The sequence below is a fragment of the Jaculus jaculus genome, chromosome 6 (assembly GCF_020740685.1).
Source record: "Jaculus jaculus isolate mJacJac1 chromosome 6, mJacJac1.mat.Y.cur, whole genome shotgun sequence".
Classification (NCBI taxonomy): Eukaryota; Metazoa; Chordata; class Mammalia; order Rodentia; family Dipodidae; genus Jaculus; species Jaculus jaculus.
In genome coordinates this window covers 32,252,431-32,267,449 of record NC_059107.1, presented here as the reverse complement: position 1 = coordinate 32,267,449, position 15,019 = coordinate 32,252,431, and the positions used below count along the sequence as shown (strand labels likewise).

The window sequence follows — 15,019 nt, the reverse complement described above, 5'->3', positions numbered from 1 at the left end:
TGAGCATATGGTTCACTGAAATAGTGCTTAACTAGCATGTATTTTTATGCCAAGTTCAATTCCCAACACCCTTTAACACACACACACAAAAGGGACTAAGAACTTACTTGAAGGATGACCTAAGACTTCTCACTTTGAAGAAACAGTTTTACGAAAAAAAATTAATATTTAAAATATTTCAACCAGGGTGGGGGTACAAGCTCAGGGGCATAATGTTGGGGGAAGGGAACAGGTGACTTCAATGAGAAGTCAAGGAAGCTCATACTATAACACATTCTAATTACAGAAAGCAAAAGAACAGTAAAAGCAGTCAAAGAGACTACTGAAGACACATAGAAAAGCAACTCTTCACATTCAAAGGCACTTATGCTATACTTTAAGTTAGATTTCTTTGCAGAAATCTTACAGGCCAAAAGGAATTAATTAGAACATACTCAATGTATGGAAAAAGAAAAGTGGCATTCAATCTTCTGCAAAGATGATCGCTGAAATACTCCATATTAACAGGATGAAGGACCCCCCACCATATATCCAAGAAAAAAACCTCATAGGATGATTTCAATTGGTACACAAAAAGTACCATATAACCAGTGTCAGGTTATAACAAGATTAAACCTATATTCACTGAAATTTATAAACACTAATGGTTGAAGAGAAGATGATTCAGCAGTGAAAAGAACTTGTTTTCAAAGCCTGATGGCCCAGGTTCTATTCCTCAGTACCCACGAAAACCCAGATGCACAATGTTGCACATGTGTCTGAAGTTTGTTTGCAGTAGGATAAGGTCCTGGCGCATCCGTAGCCATTCTCTGCCTCTCTCTTTGTTTCTGTCTCTATCTCAAAAAATATAATAATATTAAAAGTAAAACACAGGGACTGAGGCCAGGCAGTGTTGTCGCACACCTTTAATCCCAGCACTCAGAAGGCAGAGGTAGGAGGATCACAGTGAGTTCAAGGCTACCCTGAGACTACATAGTGAAGTCCAGGTCAGCCTGAGCTAGAGTAAGATCCTACCTCAGAAAACAAAAACAACAAAAAAAAAAACAAACAAACAAAAAAAAAAAACACCACAACACAGGGACTGGAGAAATGGCTTAGTGGTTAAGGTGCTTGCCTTCGAAGCCAAAGGACCCAGGATCGATTGCCCCAGATACAAGTAGGGCAGATGCATCTGGAGCCGTTTGCAGCACATGGAGGACCCATATGTCTGTCTCTCTCTCACTAGGGAGGCACTAGGGAGGCGGAGGTAGGAGGATTGCTGTGAGTTAATGTCCACCCTGAGAGTAGTTAATTCCAGGTCAGCCTGGGCTAGAGTGAGACCCTACCTGGAAAAGAACAATAAGTAAATTAATTAAAACACTACCTAGACTGGGTGTGGTGGGGCATGACTTATAATCACAGCACTTGGGAGGCATATGTAGAAGGATTGTTGTGAGTTCAAGACCACCCCTGATCAGCCTGGACTAAAGCAGAACCTTGAAAAACAAAAACCACTGACTAAAATTAAAGATTAAAACAGAAAGCTACCATTTATTCATTGACAGAAAAAAATTAAGAAGTCTGTCAAGATATCCACAGTATCCAAAGCAAACTACAGAATCACTTTAATCACAATAGCAATCAGATACAGTGGTGTCACGTGGAGGTCCAACTAAGGAGGGGGTGAGATAAACAGGATTGATTGAGCGATGATTGATTCAGAGCCAACTGGGCAACATACAAAGAACCTAGCTCAAAACAAGAAGAAAGGCCAGGCGTGGTGGCACCCACCTTTAATCCCAGTGCTTGGGAGGTGGAGGTAGAAGGATCACCATGAGCTCAAGACCACCCTGCAACTACATAGTGAGTTCCAGGTCAGCCCAGGCTAGAATAAGATCCTACCTCAAAAAAAAAAAAAGAATGGAGGGGGTTAGGGAGATGACTCCTCAGTTAAGACACTGGCCTAATGACCCAGGTTTGATTCTCCAGTACCCATGTAAGCCAAATGCACAAGGTGGGACATGCATGTGGAGTTCATTCATAGGGGCCAGAGGCCCTGCATACCCATTCTCTCTGCAGATAGATACATACAGATATATCTGCTTCCAAACAAATTAAGTTAGCCGGGCATGGGGGGACACGCCTATAATCCCACCACTCACGAGAGCTAGGTGTGGTGGTTCACGCCTATAATCCCAGCACTTGCGAGGCAGAGGTAGATGGATTGCCATGAGTTTGAGGCCAGCCTGAGACTACATAGTGAATTACAGGTCAGCCTGGGCTAGAGCAAGTCCCTTCCTCAAAAATAAATAAATAAATAAATAAATAAGAAAGGGGGCAGCAGTTAAGGCACTTGCCTTCAAAGGCCAACAACCAAAGGTCAATTCCCCAGTACCCCATATAAAGTCAGATGCATTGGAGTTTGCAGTGGCTAAAGGCCCTGACACACTTACTCTGTCACTCTCTGCATGCAAATAAATAAAATATTTTAGGGCTACAGAGATGGTTTAGCAGTTAAAGTGCTTACATGCAAAGCCTAAAGACCCAGATTCAATTCCAATGAGCATACATGAGCCAGATGCACATGGTGGCACATGTCTGCAGCTTTACAGCGGCTACAGCACCTGGTGCACCCAAATTCATTCTCTCTCTAGTAAATAAATAAACATATATATTTCATTAATCTTCTATATCTTCATATATTTCCTACTGTACTGTCCTTTAAAAAAAATTATTTTTAATTTATTTGAGGGAGAGAGAGAGACAGAATGAGCAAGCCAGGCTATTGCAAACAAACCCCTGACACATGTGCCACCATATGCATCTGGCTGTACATGGATCCTGGGGAATCGAACTCAGGTCCTTTGGCTTTGCAGGCAAGTGCCTTAACCGCTAAGCCAGCCCCTGTACTGTCCTTTTTAACAAGGCTGACATGTAGGCTATAACTCTTCTATCTCCCCACCACACAGGGCTGTCAACCCTAACTTTTAACTCCTCCTTGTCTTCTCTTTAGAGATGTCCATACTATCAAATGTAATCTTGACTAGCTGTTGGAAAGAATCCCCAGTTGTACTCTCCTTAAACTCCATAAGCAGTTGCCTCCCTGTTGCCTACCACCTTGACGGTATATAGATATGCCTTCCCTGAGACGAGCTTTAATTTCATTAATTACCACTATTTGAGCCTAATAAAAGACAAGTGACCCTCTGGACTGTGTGATTCTCCCCTAAAGTTAATATCCTATAATGCAGCACAAAGACAATTTTGTTTGTCTGAGAAATGCTGGAAAGATGGCTTAGAGGTTGAGCTGCTTGCCTGTGAAACCTAAGGACCCAGGTTCAATTACCTAGTACCCACAAAAGCCAGATGCACAACGTGGCGCACGCATCTGGGGTTCCTTCACAGTGGCTGGAGGACCTGGCGCACCCATTCATTCCCCCAGCTCTCTCTAAATAAGTGAATATAAAGAACAAAGAAAGATAAAGGGAAGGGGAAAGGGAAGGAAGGTATTGTAGGGCACATCTCTAAGACCGGAACTCACTAGGATCCCTTGAAGGCAACACCTTCTAGGACATTCTGAATCTTGCACAACACATGAGACTTACCTTAAAACAAAAAAAATCATATGCAATCTCGAAGAACTCCCAAATATATAAACCAATCTTGTTTGTTTGTTTGTTGTTGTTTTTTGGTAGCGTCTATCTCTAGCCCAGGTTGACCTCGAATTCACTATGTAATCCAAGGCTGACCTCAAGGCGCAACGATCCTCCGACATCAGTCTTCAGTGCTGGGATTAAAAGTGTGCGCACCATGCCTGGCCATAAAACAAGTCATAAAGCTTTGACCAGATCGAAAAATTGCTGGGACTTGCTGACCGAAAATGGCGGAAAAACAGCACCACTAGGTTGAGAGACTCAGTTCAAGGAATTAGGGGGATGGGCAAAAAGAGGAAGACACCGGGAGTTCTCCTCTGACCTCTGCACGCATGCGCACAGGGGTCACGTAGTTGCAAATGCACACGTGCATACAATATACATGACACGCCACATACCCCACCCCCATACAACTGAAAAAAAAAGTAAAACCTAAATTAACAACAAAAAATGCTTAGAGCCAGGCGTGGTGGCGCACACCATTAATGCCAGCACTCGGGAGGCAGATGTAGGAGGATCACCATGAGTTCGAGACAACGCTGAGAATAGTGAATTCCAGGTAAGTCTGGGCTGCAGCGAGACCCTCCCTCAAAAAAAAAAAAAAAAAAAAAAAAACTTTCTGAGAGCTGGGTGTAGTGGCACTCGTGTTTAAACCTAGCACTCAGGAGGCTATAAAGAGGATCATGGTGAGCCGGAGGCCACCCTGAGAATACAGTGAATTCAACAACAACAAAACTCGGGCTGGGGAGATGACTCCGCAGTTAAAAGCTGCTTGCTAGTGAGGCCTGCCTGCCTAGGTTCTGTTCCTCTGTACCCACATACAGCCAGATAGATGCATAAAGTGGCAGATGTGTAGAGTTCATTTGCAGCTGCTGGAATGGGCCCATTCTTTCTCTTCTTTCTCCCTCTCTGCTTATAAATAAACATAAAAGAATTTCTGAAAATATACTGAAATGTGATCTTCAAATTTCATAAAGCCAAAAAGGCTTTGGTTTTTTCCAACATAGGGTCTTGCTGTAGCCCAAGCTGACCTAGAATTCATTATGTAGTCTCAGGGAGACCTCAAACACAACTGTGATCCTCAGAGAACATTGTTGGCAATTTCTTTATTCCATTTCTGCCACAATCAGAAATCCTTACCTGGTTCAGGGAGTTTGCCCTGTGGTGTCAAACTAGGAATTGCTGGCTCCTTTTCCATATTTTCCACACTGGCACTAGATTTATCACAAACATTTAACCCTGGATCAACTGAATCTGAGTGGGTTGCATGATTCGCATCTGCTGGTGAGTCCTCTAGTATGCTTGTAGGAGCAGTTCTATGCTCTGGGTAATCATCCCTTGCTTTCGGTATAGTATCAGCAGGAAGCAAGACCCCAAAGGCACCCTCAGAGTTTTCTTTTTCCCTATATCTGTTAGTGCGCTTTCCAGGTTTAGAGCGCTTTTGGTTTAATCGCTGCCATCGCTTTTTAGGCACCACGCGACTTATACCATTGAGTTCATCATTCCCACTGTTCATTTCAGACCCCCGCCCTGGACCCTTTTCTTTCTCAAAAGATTCTTTGTCAAGAATTTTAACATTGTTATCAGAAATTTGGGTGTCTTCCCTTGTTAAATGACTCTTTAATTGAAGGGGCTCCTCTTTACTAGGGTCTTCTGCTCCACCCCTTGATGGGCCATTCCCTGACCCTCCACTGTCTTTGTCGCTAGGCAGTGTTGCCTCAAGAGGCACAGCTGGAAGACGGTTCAGTTTTCTTTTGCGCTCTGTCCTTAAGGCTTTTGGGTTCATAGTATTCTTTGCCATGGGTGCTGAAACCACATCTCTCAATTTGGATGACAGCTTTGCTCTGCCAAAGTTGCGCCTAGTAATGCAGTTTAACCGATTTTTTCCCAAAGCAGGGAGGTCTCTTCTATCGGAAGTTAAAGCACATAGGGAAGAAGACAGTTCCCCAGACAATGTAGAGTCGCCCCCTCTAGGGCTAGGCCTGACCAAGTCCTGAGTGCCATCTCCATTTTTTTCTGAATTATGGGTGGAACCTCCTAAAACCAAAACCTTGGATGTCCCCACAGGACTACTGGTAGAGCAATCTCCTCGATCAGGACTCCGGTAAGAGACCAGATTTTGAGGAGTCATCAAGCGCTGCTCCTTTGTCTTATTATCATGCATGTCTTTCAGCATCATTAGCAATGTACTAAATTTGTAATCTGGTTCAATAGGAATATGATTCTGACTAGAGGGAAATAGTAATGGTTTTGATGGTTTTGACGATCCAGAATCACCAACATCCTCACTTAAAGACCTGTAGGAGAGTTCTTTCAATTCTGACAAAACATGTTTCACCACTGCAGTTTCTATGTCACTTGAATCCCTGGTTTTCTCATGCATATTGTTCAGTAGTTTTAGCCCATCTACTTTCCCACTTTTGGAAATGCTGTCCAAATGAGAGCCTTTGGTATCAGAAGAGTAACATTGCAAACTGCGGCCCTCATTTGTAACAGGTTCTGCCACAACAGGGTTTTCTTTATGTTTGCACTTTATACTTCTGAACTTGGCCTGCTTGCTTTTCAAAGATAAAAGAGCTTGATTTGTAGTCCCATCCTTTATTAGTGAGTTTTCACTAGAAATACCTGATTCTGTGTTGACTTTTGAAGAGAGACCATCATTCCTAAATTCTGATTGGGGTTTGGGTGAAGGAGTACAAACTTTAACATCAGAGAGATTAACCTGAGACATCTCAGCAGTTCTGGGCTCAACTGTCTTAGGAGAATCCATTGAGTGGTCTGTATGTGAATTAGTAATGACAGTCTTCTCTTTTTCTTTAACCCTAGTGTTTGTGGCAGGATACCTAGAATACTTCATTGTTTCATTTTTATGCATGGATAGCATACTCTCTGTTCTATCAAAAGTATCTGTAATTTCAAGGACACTGCCATCAGACTCTGAGCTATGTTCTATAGGATCCAGATCACTGCTTCCATCATCAGACGTGGTACAAACACTAACAGAATCACTTCGCTTTTCCTCATCATCACCTCCAATATAGCAGAGCTGCATTTTTGAACCACATAGTAGGCTTGGCTGGCGTTTCTTTTTCTCCCCAGAACACTTAGAGATCAAAGCAGCATCAGATAAGCCCAATAAAGAATCACAATTTGAAGTCTCAAATTCCGTCTTTGCAATGTTTTGTCCATGAGAAGGAAAAAGGAAACTTCCTGCAGCAGTACTGGATCCTGTGAGGCTGTTTGCTATTCTAGAAAGTTCATTAGAAGCCTGTTTCTCAGGGACATCTCCAGAGATAAAGTTCAGGTCAAGGTTCTCTGGAATCTTTCCCCTCCGTTCCTCTTTATGTACTTCAAATGGCATAAGACCTTTGTTCACACTAGTCCTTTTGGGATTATCAGAGCTCTTTCTAGCTCGAGATTTAGCACAAGGCTTTTCCTTTTCATCTGCAGAATGTTCACAATCAAAAGCCAAAGATTTCAAGCAGCCATTAAGCAACAGGTCAGGTTCTGACTCAGGATCGTTTGTACAGTCCTCAAATGGCATATCCTCCTCACTGTCCAACTTGATGGAACATTTTTGATTCTTGGATTCTTTGGGAACATCATACTGTTCAGCAAGGCCAACACTGGCTTCCCATTTACTCAAAATTTTCTGAGGAACCTTAAAATTAAAGAAGAAAAAGAAAAATAAGAGAACAGGAAGATAATAAGCACCAATCAAAAAGCCAGGCATGGACTGGAGAGATGGCTTAGCTGTTAAGACATTTGCCTGCAAAGTCAAAGGACCTTGGTTTGATTCCCCGGAACCCACATAAGCCAGATGCACAAGGGGTCACATGCATCTGTTATTCATTTGCATTGGCTGGAGGTCCTGGCGTGCCCAATCTCTCTCTCCTTCTCTCTGTCTCTCTCTCTCTCAAATAAAAATAAACAAATAAATAAACTTTAAAAAAAGAAAAGCCGCCGGGCATGGTGGCTCACATCTTTAATCCCAGCACTTGGGAGGCAGAGGTAGGAGGATCACCATGAGTTCAAGGCCACCCTGAGACTACATAGTTAATTCCAGGTCAGCCTGGACCAGAGTGAGACCCTACCTCAAAAAAACAACAAAAAAAAAGGGGCTAGAGGGATAGCTTAACAGTTAAGGCATGTGCCTGCAAAGCCAAAGGATCCAGGTTCAATTCCCCAGGACCCATGTTAGACAGATGCACAAGGGGGTGCATGTGTCTGGAGTTGATTTGCAGTGGCTGGAGGCCCTGGTGCACCCATTCTCTCTCTCTCTCTCTGCTTTCTCTGTCAAATAAATAATAAATAAAAATTAAAAAAAAAAAAGCCGCCAGGCATGGTGGCATACGCCTTTAATCCCAGCACTCTGGAGGCAGAGGTAGGAGGATCACCATGAGTTAAAGGCCACCCCGAGACTACATAGTGAATTCCAGGTCAGCCTGAGCTACAGTGAGACCCTAACTTGGGAAAAAAAAAAAAAAAAGCCAGGCATGAGGGGTAGAGTGAAGGCATAGGAGTTAAGATGCTTGTCAGGAAAGCCTAAGGACACAAGTATGATTCCCTAGTACCCATGTAAGCCAGATGTACAAGGAGATGCAAGTATCTGGAATTTATTTGCAGTGGCTGAAGGGCCTGCCCTGACCTGCCCATTCTCTCTCCTAAATAAATAAAAGGACACACTGAGATTACATAGTAAATTCCATGTCAGCCTGAGCTAGAATGAAAGCCGATCTCGAAAAACCAAAAAAAAAAAAAAAAAAAAGAAAAAGGCTAGGTATGGCCGGGCATGGTGGCATTCAACTTTAATCCCAGCACTTAGCGGGCAGAGGTAGGAGAATATCATTGAGTTCAGGTCACCCTGAGACTACATAATAAATTCCATCCAGGTCAGCCTAAGTTAGAGTGAGACCCTAGCTCAAAGAAAAGAAAAAAGAAGAAGAAGAAGAAAATAAAGGCGGCAGCCATGGCAGCACACACCGAAGCATGGGTTCTAGGCTAGCAGGGGACTACAGAGTGAGTTCAGCATCGGTCTGGGCTAGAGTGAGTCCTTGCCTTGGGTGAAGGGGGAGAGAAGAAGAAGAAGCACCTCTCAACAGCAGCTTTCCTAACTTTTATTGTATGCACCTATTCAAAGACCTGAGACAAATGAGCTGTCCTCAACCTATAGTGCTAATATTTCAGTCTCTCAAGTGCTGGGATCAATGCATACATCACCATGCCTGGCTCTTCAACGGTTTCTTCTGGAATTACCCAAGTAGTTGGCAACTGGGTTGACCTACCAGAAGTTACCACACTACTCAAACTGGCTCATAAACTGTTTACCCCCTGGCATTTACATGCAAAAGAGCGGACTATAGCAGACTAAAAACTGAGAATACAACATTTCTAAAGAAAGGGATAAGAAAAAGAAGGGGAAAAAGGGGGGGAGGTAGATTCTCTGTGCTTATCCCTTTAGGCCTTAGATTAAAGACTCACTTTCTTCCAGAATAAGGGAAGTAAACAGAACTACACATGTTCAACCGAATAAAAATGAAGGCAAAAGATTGTGTGTGTGTGTGTGTGTGTGTGTGTGTATAGACCCACATACACACATGTATCAGAAGGTAACCAAATCAAAGACACACGGAGTTATACAAAATATATGTGGTATTTTCTGAATACTTCAAGGCATGAGGTCAATAAGAGTATGCAGTAAGCCTTATTTTCTGGACCTTTCCTTCTTTGGCATTATAAATATGCACTTGTCAAAGTTCTACCTACAAATAACTATTCAAAACTATTTTAATGCTCACAATGCTCTACAAAGCATACAACAAGTAAGGGCACTAGGCAGGGTCTTTTTCTCAAATACACACACACCTGGGTTGAAGATGGCTCAGTGGTTAAAAGCACTTCTTTTATAGGCATGAGGATCTAAAGACATATGGGGATGCCTAGTACATGTAATGTGCACATACCACCTTCTCACACACATGCCACATTGCACATATACACAGACAACACTCAAAACTCTGATGACTCCACACCACAAAGATTATTTTACAAAGGATGCATTCAAAAAAAAATTTTTTTTTTCGAGGCAGGGTCTCATTCTAGCCCAGGCTGACCTGGAATTCACTATGGAGTCTCAGGGTGGCCTCGAACTCTTGGTGATCCTCCTACCTCTGCCTCCCGAGTGCTGGGATTAAAGGCATGCACCACCACGCTCAGCTCTTTTAAGGTTTAGAAGTATAAAATATGTCATTGAATTAGTGTTCTAAAAACAGTTTATGCAGAGTTGTTAGCATTAAGAATTTGAATGTGGCCGGGTGTGGTGGCTCACGCCTTTAATCCCAGCACTCGGGAGGCAGAGGTAGGAGGATCACCAAGAGTTCGAGGCCACCCTGAGACTCCATAGTGAATTCCAGGTCAGCCTGGGCTAGAGTGAGACCCTACCTCGAAAAACCAAAAAAAAAAAAAAAAAAAAACTCTTAGAAGAGGTCTGCAAAACACATATTTCTACATTAGTTTTAGACTTGAAGTCTTAGAATTTACAAATGGCAGACTCACTGAGTGTGGTGGTGCATGCCTTTAATCCCAGCACTTGGGAAGCAGAGGTAAAAGGATCACCATGAGTTTGAAGGCACTCTGAGACTAGATAGTGAATTTCAGGTCAGCCTGGGTTTGAGTGAGGACCTACCTCATAAATAAATAAATAAATAAATAAGGGCAGACTCTCATACTAACATCAAATTATTCAAACTACTATTTAAAAGAAAAAAGTCAAAGGCTGAAGAGATGGCTTAGCAGTTAAGGCCCTTATTGGCAAGGACAAAGGACTGAAGTTCGATTCCCCAGTACTTATGTAAGCCAGATATACAAGGGGGTGCATGCACATGGAGTTCATTTGCAAGGGCTAGAGGTACTGGCACACCCATTCTCCCTCCCCCATGCCTCTTTCTCTCTTAAATAAATACAACAAAATAAGATAAACTGAAAAACTTTTAAAATAAAAATAAAAAAATACTAACTGGGAATGATGGCACATGCCTTTAATCTCAGCACTCAGGAGGCAGAGATGGGAGGCTCACCATGAGTTCAAGTCCACACTGAGACTACATAGTAAATTCCAGGTCACCCTGAACTACAATGAAAACTTTACCTTCAAAACTCTAAATATATATATATATATATATATATTTTATTATTTTATTTTATTTTATTTTATTTTATTTTTGGTTTTTCGAGATAGGGTCTCACTCTGGCCCAGGCTGACCTGGAACTCACTATGTAGTCCACAGGGTGGCCTCGAATTCATGGTGATCCTCCTTCCTCGGCCTCCCGAGTGCTGGGATTAAAGGCGTGCACCACCACTCCTGGCAAAAATGTATATATTTTTTAAAGTCTAAAAGAGAGTAAAAACATCTACCTAAGTACTCCTTTTTGTTTGCTTCTGTAAATTTGTTACTTGAGAGTCTCACTATCTAGACCAGGCAAGCCTCAAACATGCAATATCTTCCTGGCCCACTACCCAAAAGTTGAATGTCATCGTACCTGACTATAGGAATGATTTTTTTACAGAATATACTGGAGAAGGTAGTAGGTAAGGTAATGCATGCCTATATACCCAGCTACTCAGAAGGCTGAAACAGAAAGACCATATAAGCCCAGAAGTTAAAGGTCAGCTGGGACAAAATATTAAAATCCAATCTTGAAAACAAAAACCAAAAACAAAACAAAAAGACAAAGAGAAAAAAACTGGCTGGGATAACTATCAGGGATTAAAAACACTTGCTTGCAAAATCTGCTGGTCCAGGTACAATTCCCCAGTAATATGTAAAGCCACATGAATGTGTCTGGCATTTGTGTCTAGCAGAGGCCCTGGAATGCCAAATCTCTTTCTCTCTTGCAAATCAGTAATTTAAAAAGCAAAACAACCTGGAGTGGAGGCATAAGCTTTTAACTCCAGCACTCAGGAGACAGAGGCAGGAAACCAGCTGGAGGCCAGCCAGAGACTACATAGTGAATTCAGGTCAGGCTGAGATAAAGGGAGACCCAACCTCAAAACCACCCCAGAAAATGCTGGAACGGGTAGCACATACCTTTTTTTTTTTCTTTTTTTTTTTTAAAAATATTTATTTATTTGAGAGAGACTGAAGACTGAGAGAAAGAGAGAGAGGATGGGCATACCAGGACCTCTAGTCACTGCAAACAAACTCCAGATTCATGTGGACATTGTGAATCTGGCTTTATATATGTACAAGGGAATCAAACCCTGGTCTTTAGGCTTTACAGCCAAGAGGTAGCACATACCTTTAATCCCAGTACTGGGGAGGTAGAGGGAGGGGGATCCCTTTGAGTTTAAGGCCAGCCTGAGACTACATAGTGAATTCCAAGTCACCCTGAGCTACAGGGAAGACCCTACCTTGAAAACCCAAACCAAACAAATTGACTGTAAGAGTATTAGCTGGGTGCAGTGGAGCACGCCTTTATCAATCCCAGCACTGGGGAGGCAGAGGCAGGAGGATCGCTGTGAGTTTGAGGCCAGACTGAGACTGAATTCCAGGTCAGCCTGGGCTAGAGTGAGACCCTACATCAAAAGAGAGACAGAGAAGAGAAAGAGGGGAGAAGACAGGTAAGGAAGGGAAAGGGGAGTAGAGGAAAGAAAGAGATAGAAGAGGGGGGAAAGTAAAGGAGGGAAAAAAAAGAGAAAGGGCACAGATTAATAACATCTCTATGCATATTTTTTCATTATTTATTTACTAGAGAGAAAATATGGCCACACCAGGACCTCCTGTCATTGCAACTGACTCCAAACAAATGGGTCACTTTGTTATACATCCAACTTTTTTTTTTTAATTTATTTCTATCTATTTGAGAGGAACAGACAGAGAGAGAAAGAGTCAGATAGAGAGAGAGAGAGAATGGGAGCACCAGAGCTTCCAGCCACTGCAAACAAACTCCAGAGGCGTGCGCCCCCTTGTGCATCTGGCTAATGTAGGTTCTGGGGAGTTGAGCCTCAAACTCAGGCCCTCAGGCTCCACACACAGGCAAGTGCTTAACCACTAAGCCATCTATCTCTCCAGCCCTACATCCAACTTTTTTATATGTGTGCACATACACATGCAAAAAAAGCCAAAACAAATTTAAAACCTACAACAGGGCTGAGACACAGTGGCTAAAATCCTTGCCTGAAATGTGAAACAACCCAGGTTTGATTCCCCAATATCCAGGTAAAACCAGATACACAGGGTAGTGCATGCATCTGGTGTTTGTTTGCAGTGGCTAGAGGCCCAGGTGTACACATACTCAATTATTCTCTCTCTCTCTCGCTCATTTGCTCCTTGCAAATAAGTAAATGAGACATATATTTAAAAGAATTGCCGGGCATGGTAGTACATGCCTCTAATCCCAGCACTCAGGAGACAGAGATAGGAGGATCGCCTTGAGTTCAAGGCCACCCGCAGACTACATAGTGAATTTCAAGTCAGCCTGAGCTAGAGTGAGACCCTACCTTGGAGGGAAAAAATCTACAACAGTGCTTGAGACATGACCTTTATCACTATGTGCCTCTTTCCCTCTCTCAAATAAATAATTTTTTAAAAACCTACAACAGAAAATATCAAGCAAAATAAATTAAAATTCATAAGCCAGGTATGGTGGCACAAGCCTATAATCCTCAAGGAGGCAAAGGGAAGGGAAGCGCTGTTAGTTTATTGCCAGCCTGTGATGGCAGAGTGAGCCTGGACTCAAGTGAGACCCTATCTCGAAAACAAAACAAAACTAGACAAAAAAACCAGTGTAAGAGGTATGAAAACTAGCTGTAAGCCAGATGTGGTTGCACACATCCTTAGCCCAGCACTTGGAAGACCGAGGTAGGGGAATCATCGTGATCTCATTTAGAGTTCTGCCAGGGGAAACAGAGTGAGCTCCAGCTTAGAGTTTCCAGCTCAGCTCCAGCTGGAATCAGACAAAAAAGCTTGCTGCATTTTACCCCTGCAAAACACCCTGATTTCTAGCTACTTCCTCAGTTATCCCACAGACAAATTAAATAGCTTATATTTCAAAATTGTGCTGCTGCTGCTTCTCTCTGCTGACCCACAAAAAGATAATCGAGAGAGGCCCTTTTTGGAGTGCTATTTTTACCTTATGCCTGTATCCTTTTTCTTTTTGCTTCCCTCTTTTCCTAAGGACAGGTAGTTCTTCAAATTGGTGCCTGCCTTCAAACATGACGATTGCTTTTCCAGCCACCCAGGCCTTTTCAGAAGGGTCTCCAAAAGCCTCCACGTAGTACTCTCGATAGGGCCTCCTGTTTGCAACTAGATAGAGAAAAAAACTGACATTACTTCAAAAGGATGATTTCCTGTGGCTGGATAGATGGCTGAGTGGTTGAGGTGCTTGTCTACAAAGTCTAATGACCCTGGTTCCAATCAGACTACCTATGTAAAGCGAGGTGTACAAAGTGGCTCAAGTGTCTGGGGTTCATTTGCAGTAGCTGGAGGCTCTAGTGTGTCCATTCTCTCTCTCTCTCTGTGCTTGGAAATAAATAAATAAAATAAAAAATTTTAAGAAACAAGTTGGCGTGGTGGTGCACACCTTTAATCCCAGCCTGGGCTACAGTGAGACCCTACCTTGAATAAAACAAAAAAAAGCCAGACATAGTGGCGCACAACTTTAATCCTGGAACTCAGGAGGCAGAGGTAGAAGGATCACCATGAGTTCAAGGCCACATTGAGACTACACAGTAAATTCCAGGTCAGCCTGGGCTCATCAAGATAATAGCCTTTTCTGTTGCCAAAGCCTAATTACAATTACTATACTAAAGTGCTCACAGAACTGTACAATCTAAACTAAGTTACATAGCAGGGAAATTTTTAAATAATTTATGATAAGAAAATGTTTCTAGGGGATAGAGATGGCTCCACAGTTAAGGCACTTCGATGCAAATCATAGCAACTCATGTTCAATTCCCCCACTACCCATGAAAAGCAAGATGCACAAAGTGGCACATGCATCTGGAGTTCATTGCAGAGGCCCTGGCACACCCATTCTGACTCTTTCCCATCTATATCTGTCTGCTTGCAAATAATTAAATGAAGTTTTAAAAAAAACATGTTGTGAGGTATATATATATATACATATATCCCCCAAAATAAAGGGCTCAGTGGCATACCACTTGCCTACTTTGTATGAGACCCAAGGTTCCATTCCCAGTAAAAAAAAATACATATTGGTAAAGGATTACTAGCCACATAACAAAGAGCAGCCAACTGAGCGTATTTTCATCATTCATTTATGATACCAAATAGCCACAATTTCACAAGATGTAAGAGAATGTATAATAAGTTTCAGCAAAACCAACAAAATAATAGAAAATAATAAAGAGCCCGGCACTCCGGAAA

At 42.4% G+C, this 15,019-nt stretch overlaps 1 protein-coding gene across 8 annotated transcripts in view; it reads right to left on the bottom strand.

Annotated features, from left to right (window-relative positions):
* Positions 1–15,019, bottom strand: part of Nsd1 (nuclear receptor binding SET domain protein 1) — a 135,655-nt gene that overhangs the window by 77,184 nt on the left and 43,452 nt on the right. For 7 of the 8 annotated variants that reach the window (XM_004665049.2, XM_045152085.1, XM_045152084.1 and 4 more), the window contains 2 exons: positions 13,764–13,936; positions 4,773–7,293 (listed from right to left, as the gene is read on the bottom strand). In XM_004665049.2, coding sequence (XP_004665106.2) covers positions 4,773–7,293; positions 13,764–13,936 — 2,694 coding nt within the window. The remainder of the gene's footprint in view (positions 1–4,772; positions 7,294–13,763; positions 13,937–15,019) is intronic. The other variant, XM_045152087.1, reaches the window with a different exon arrangement.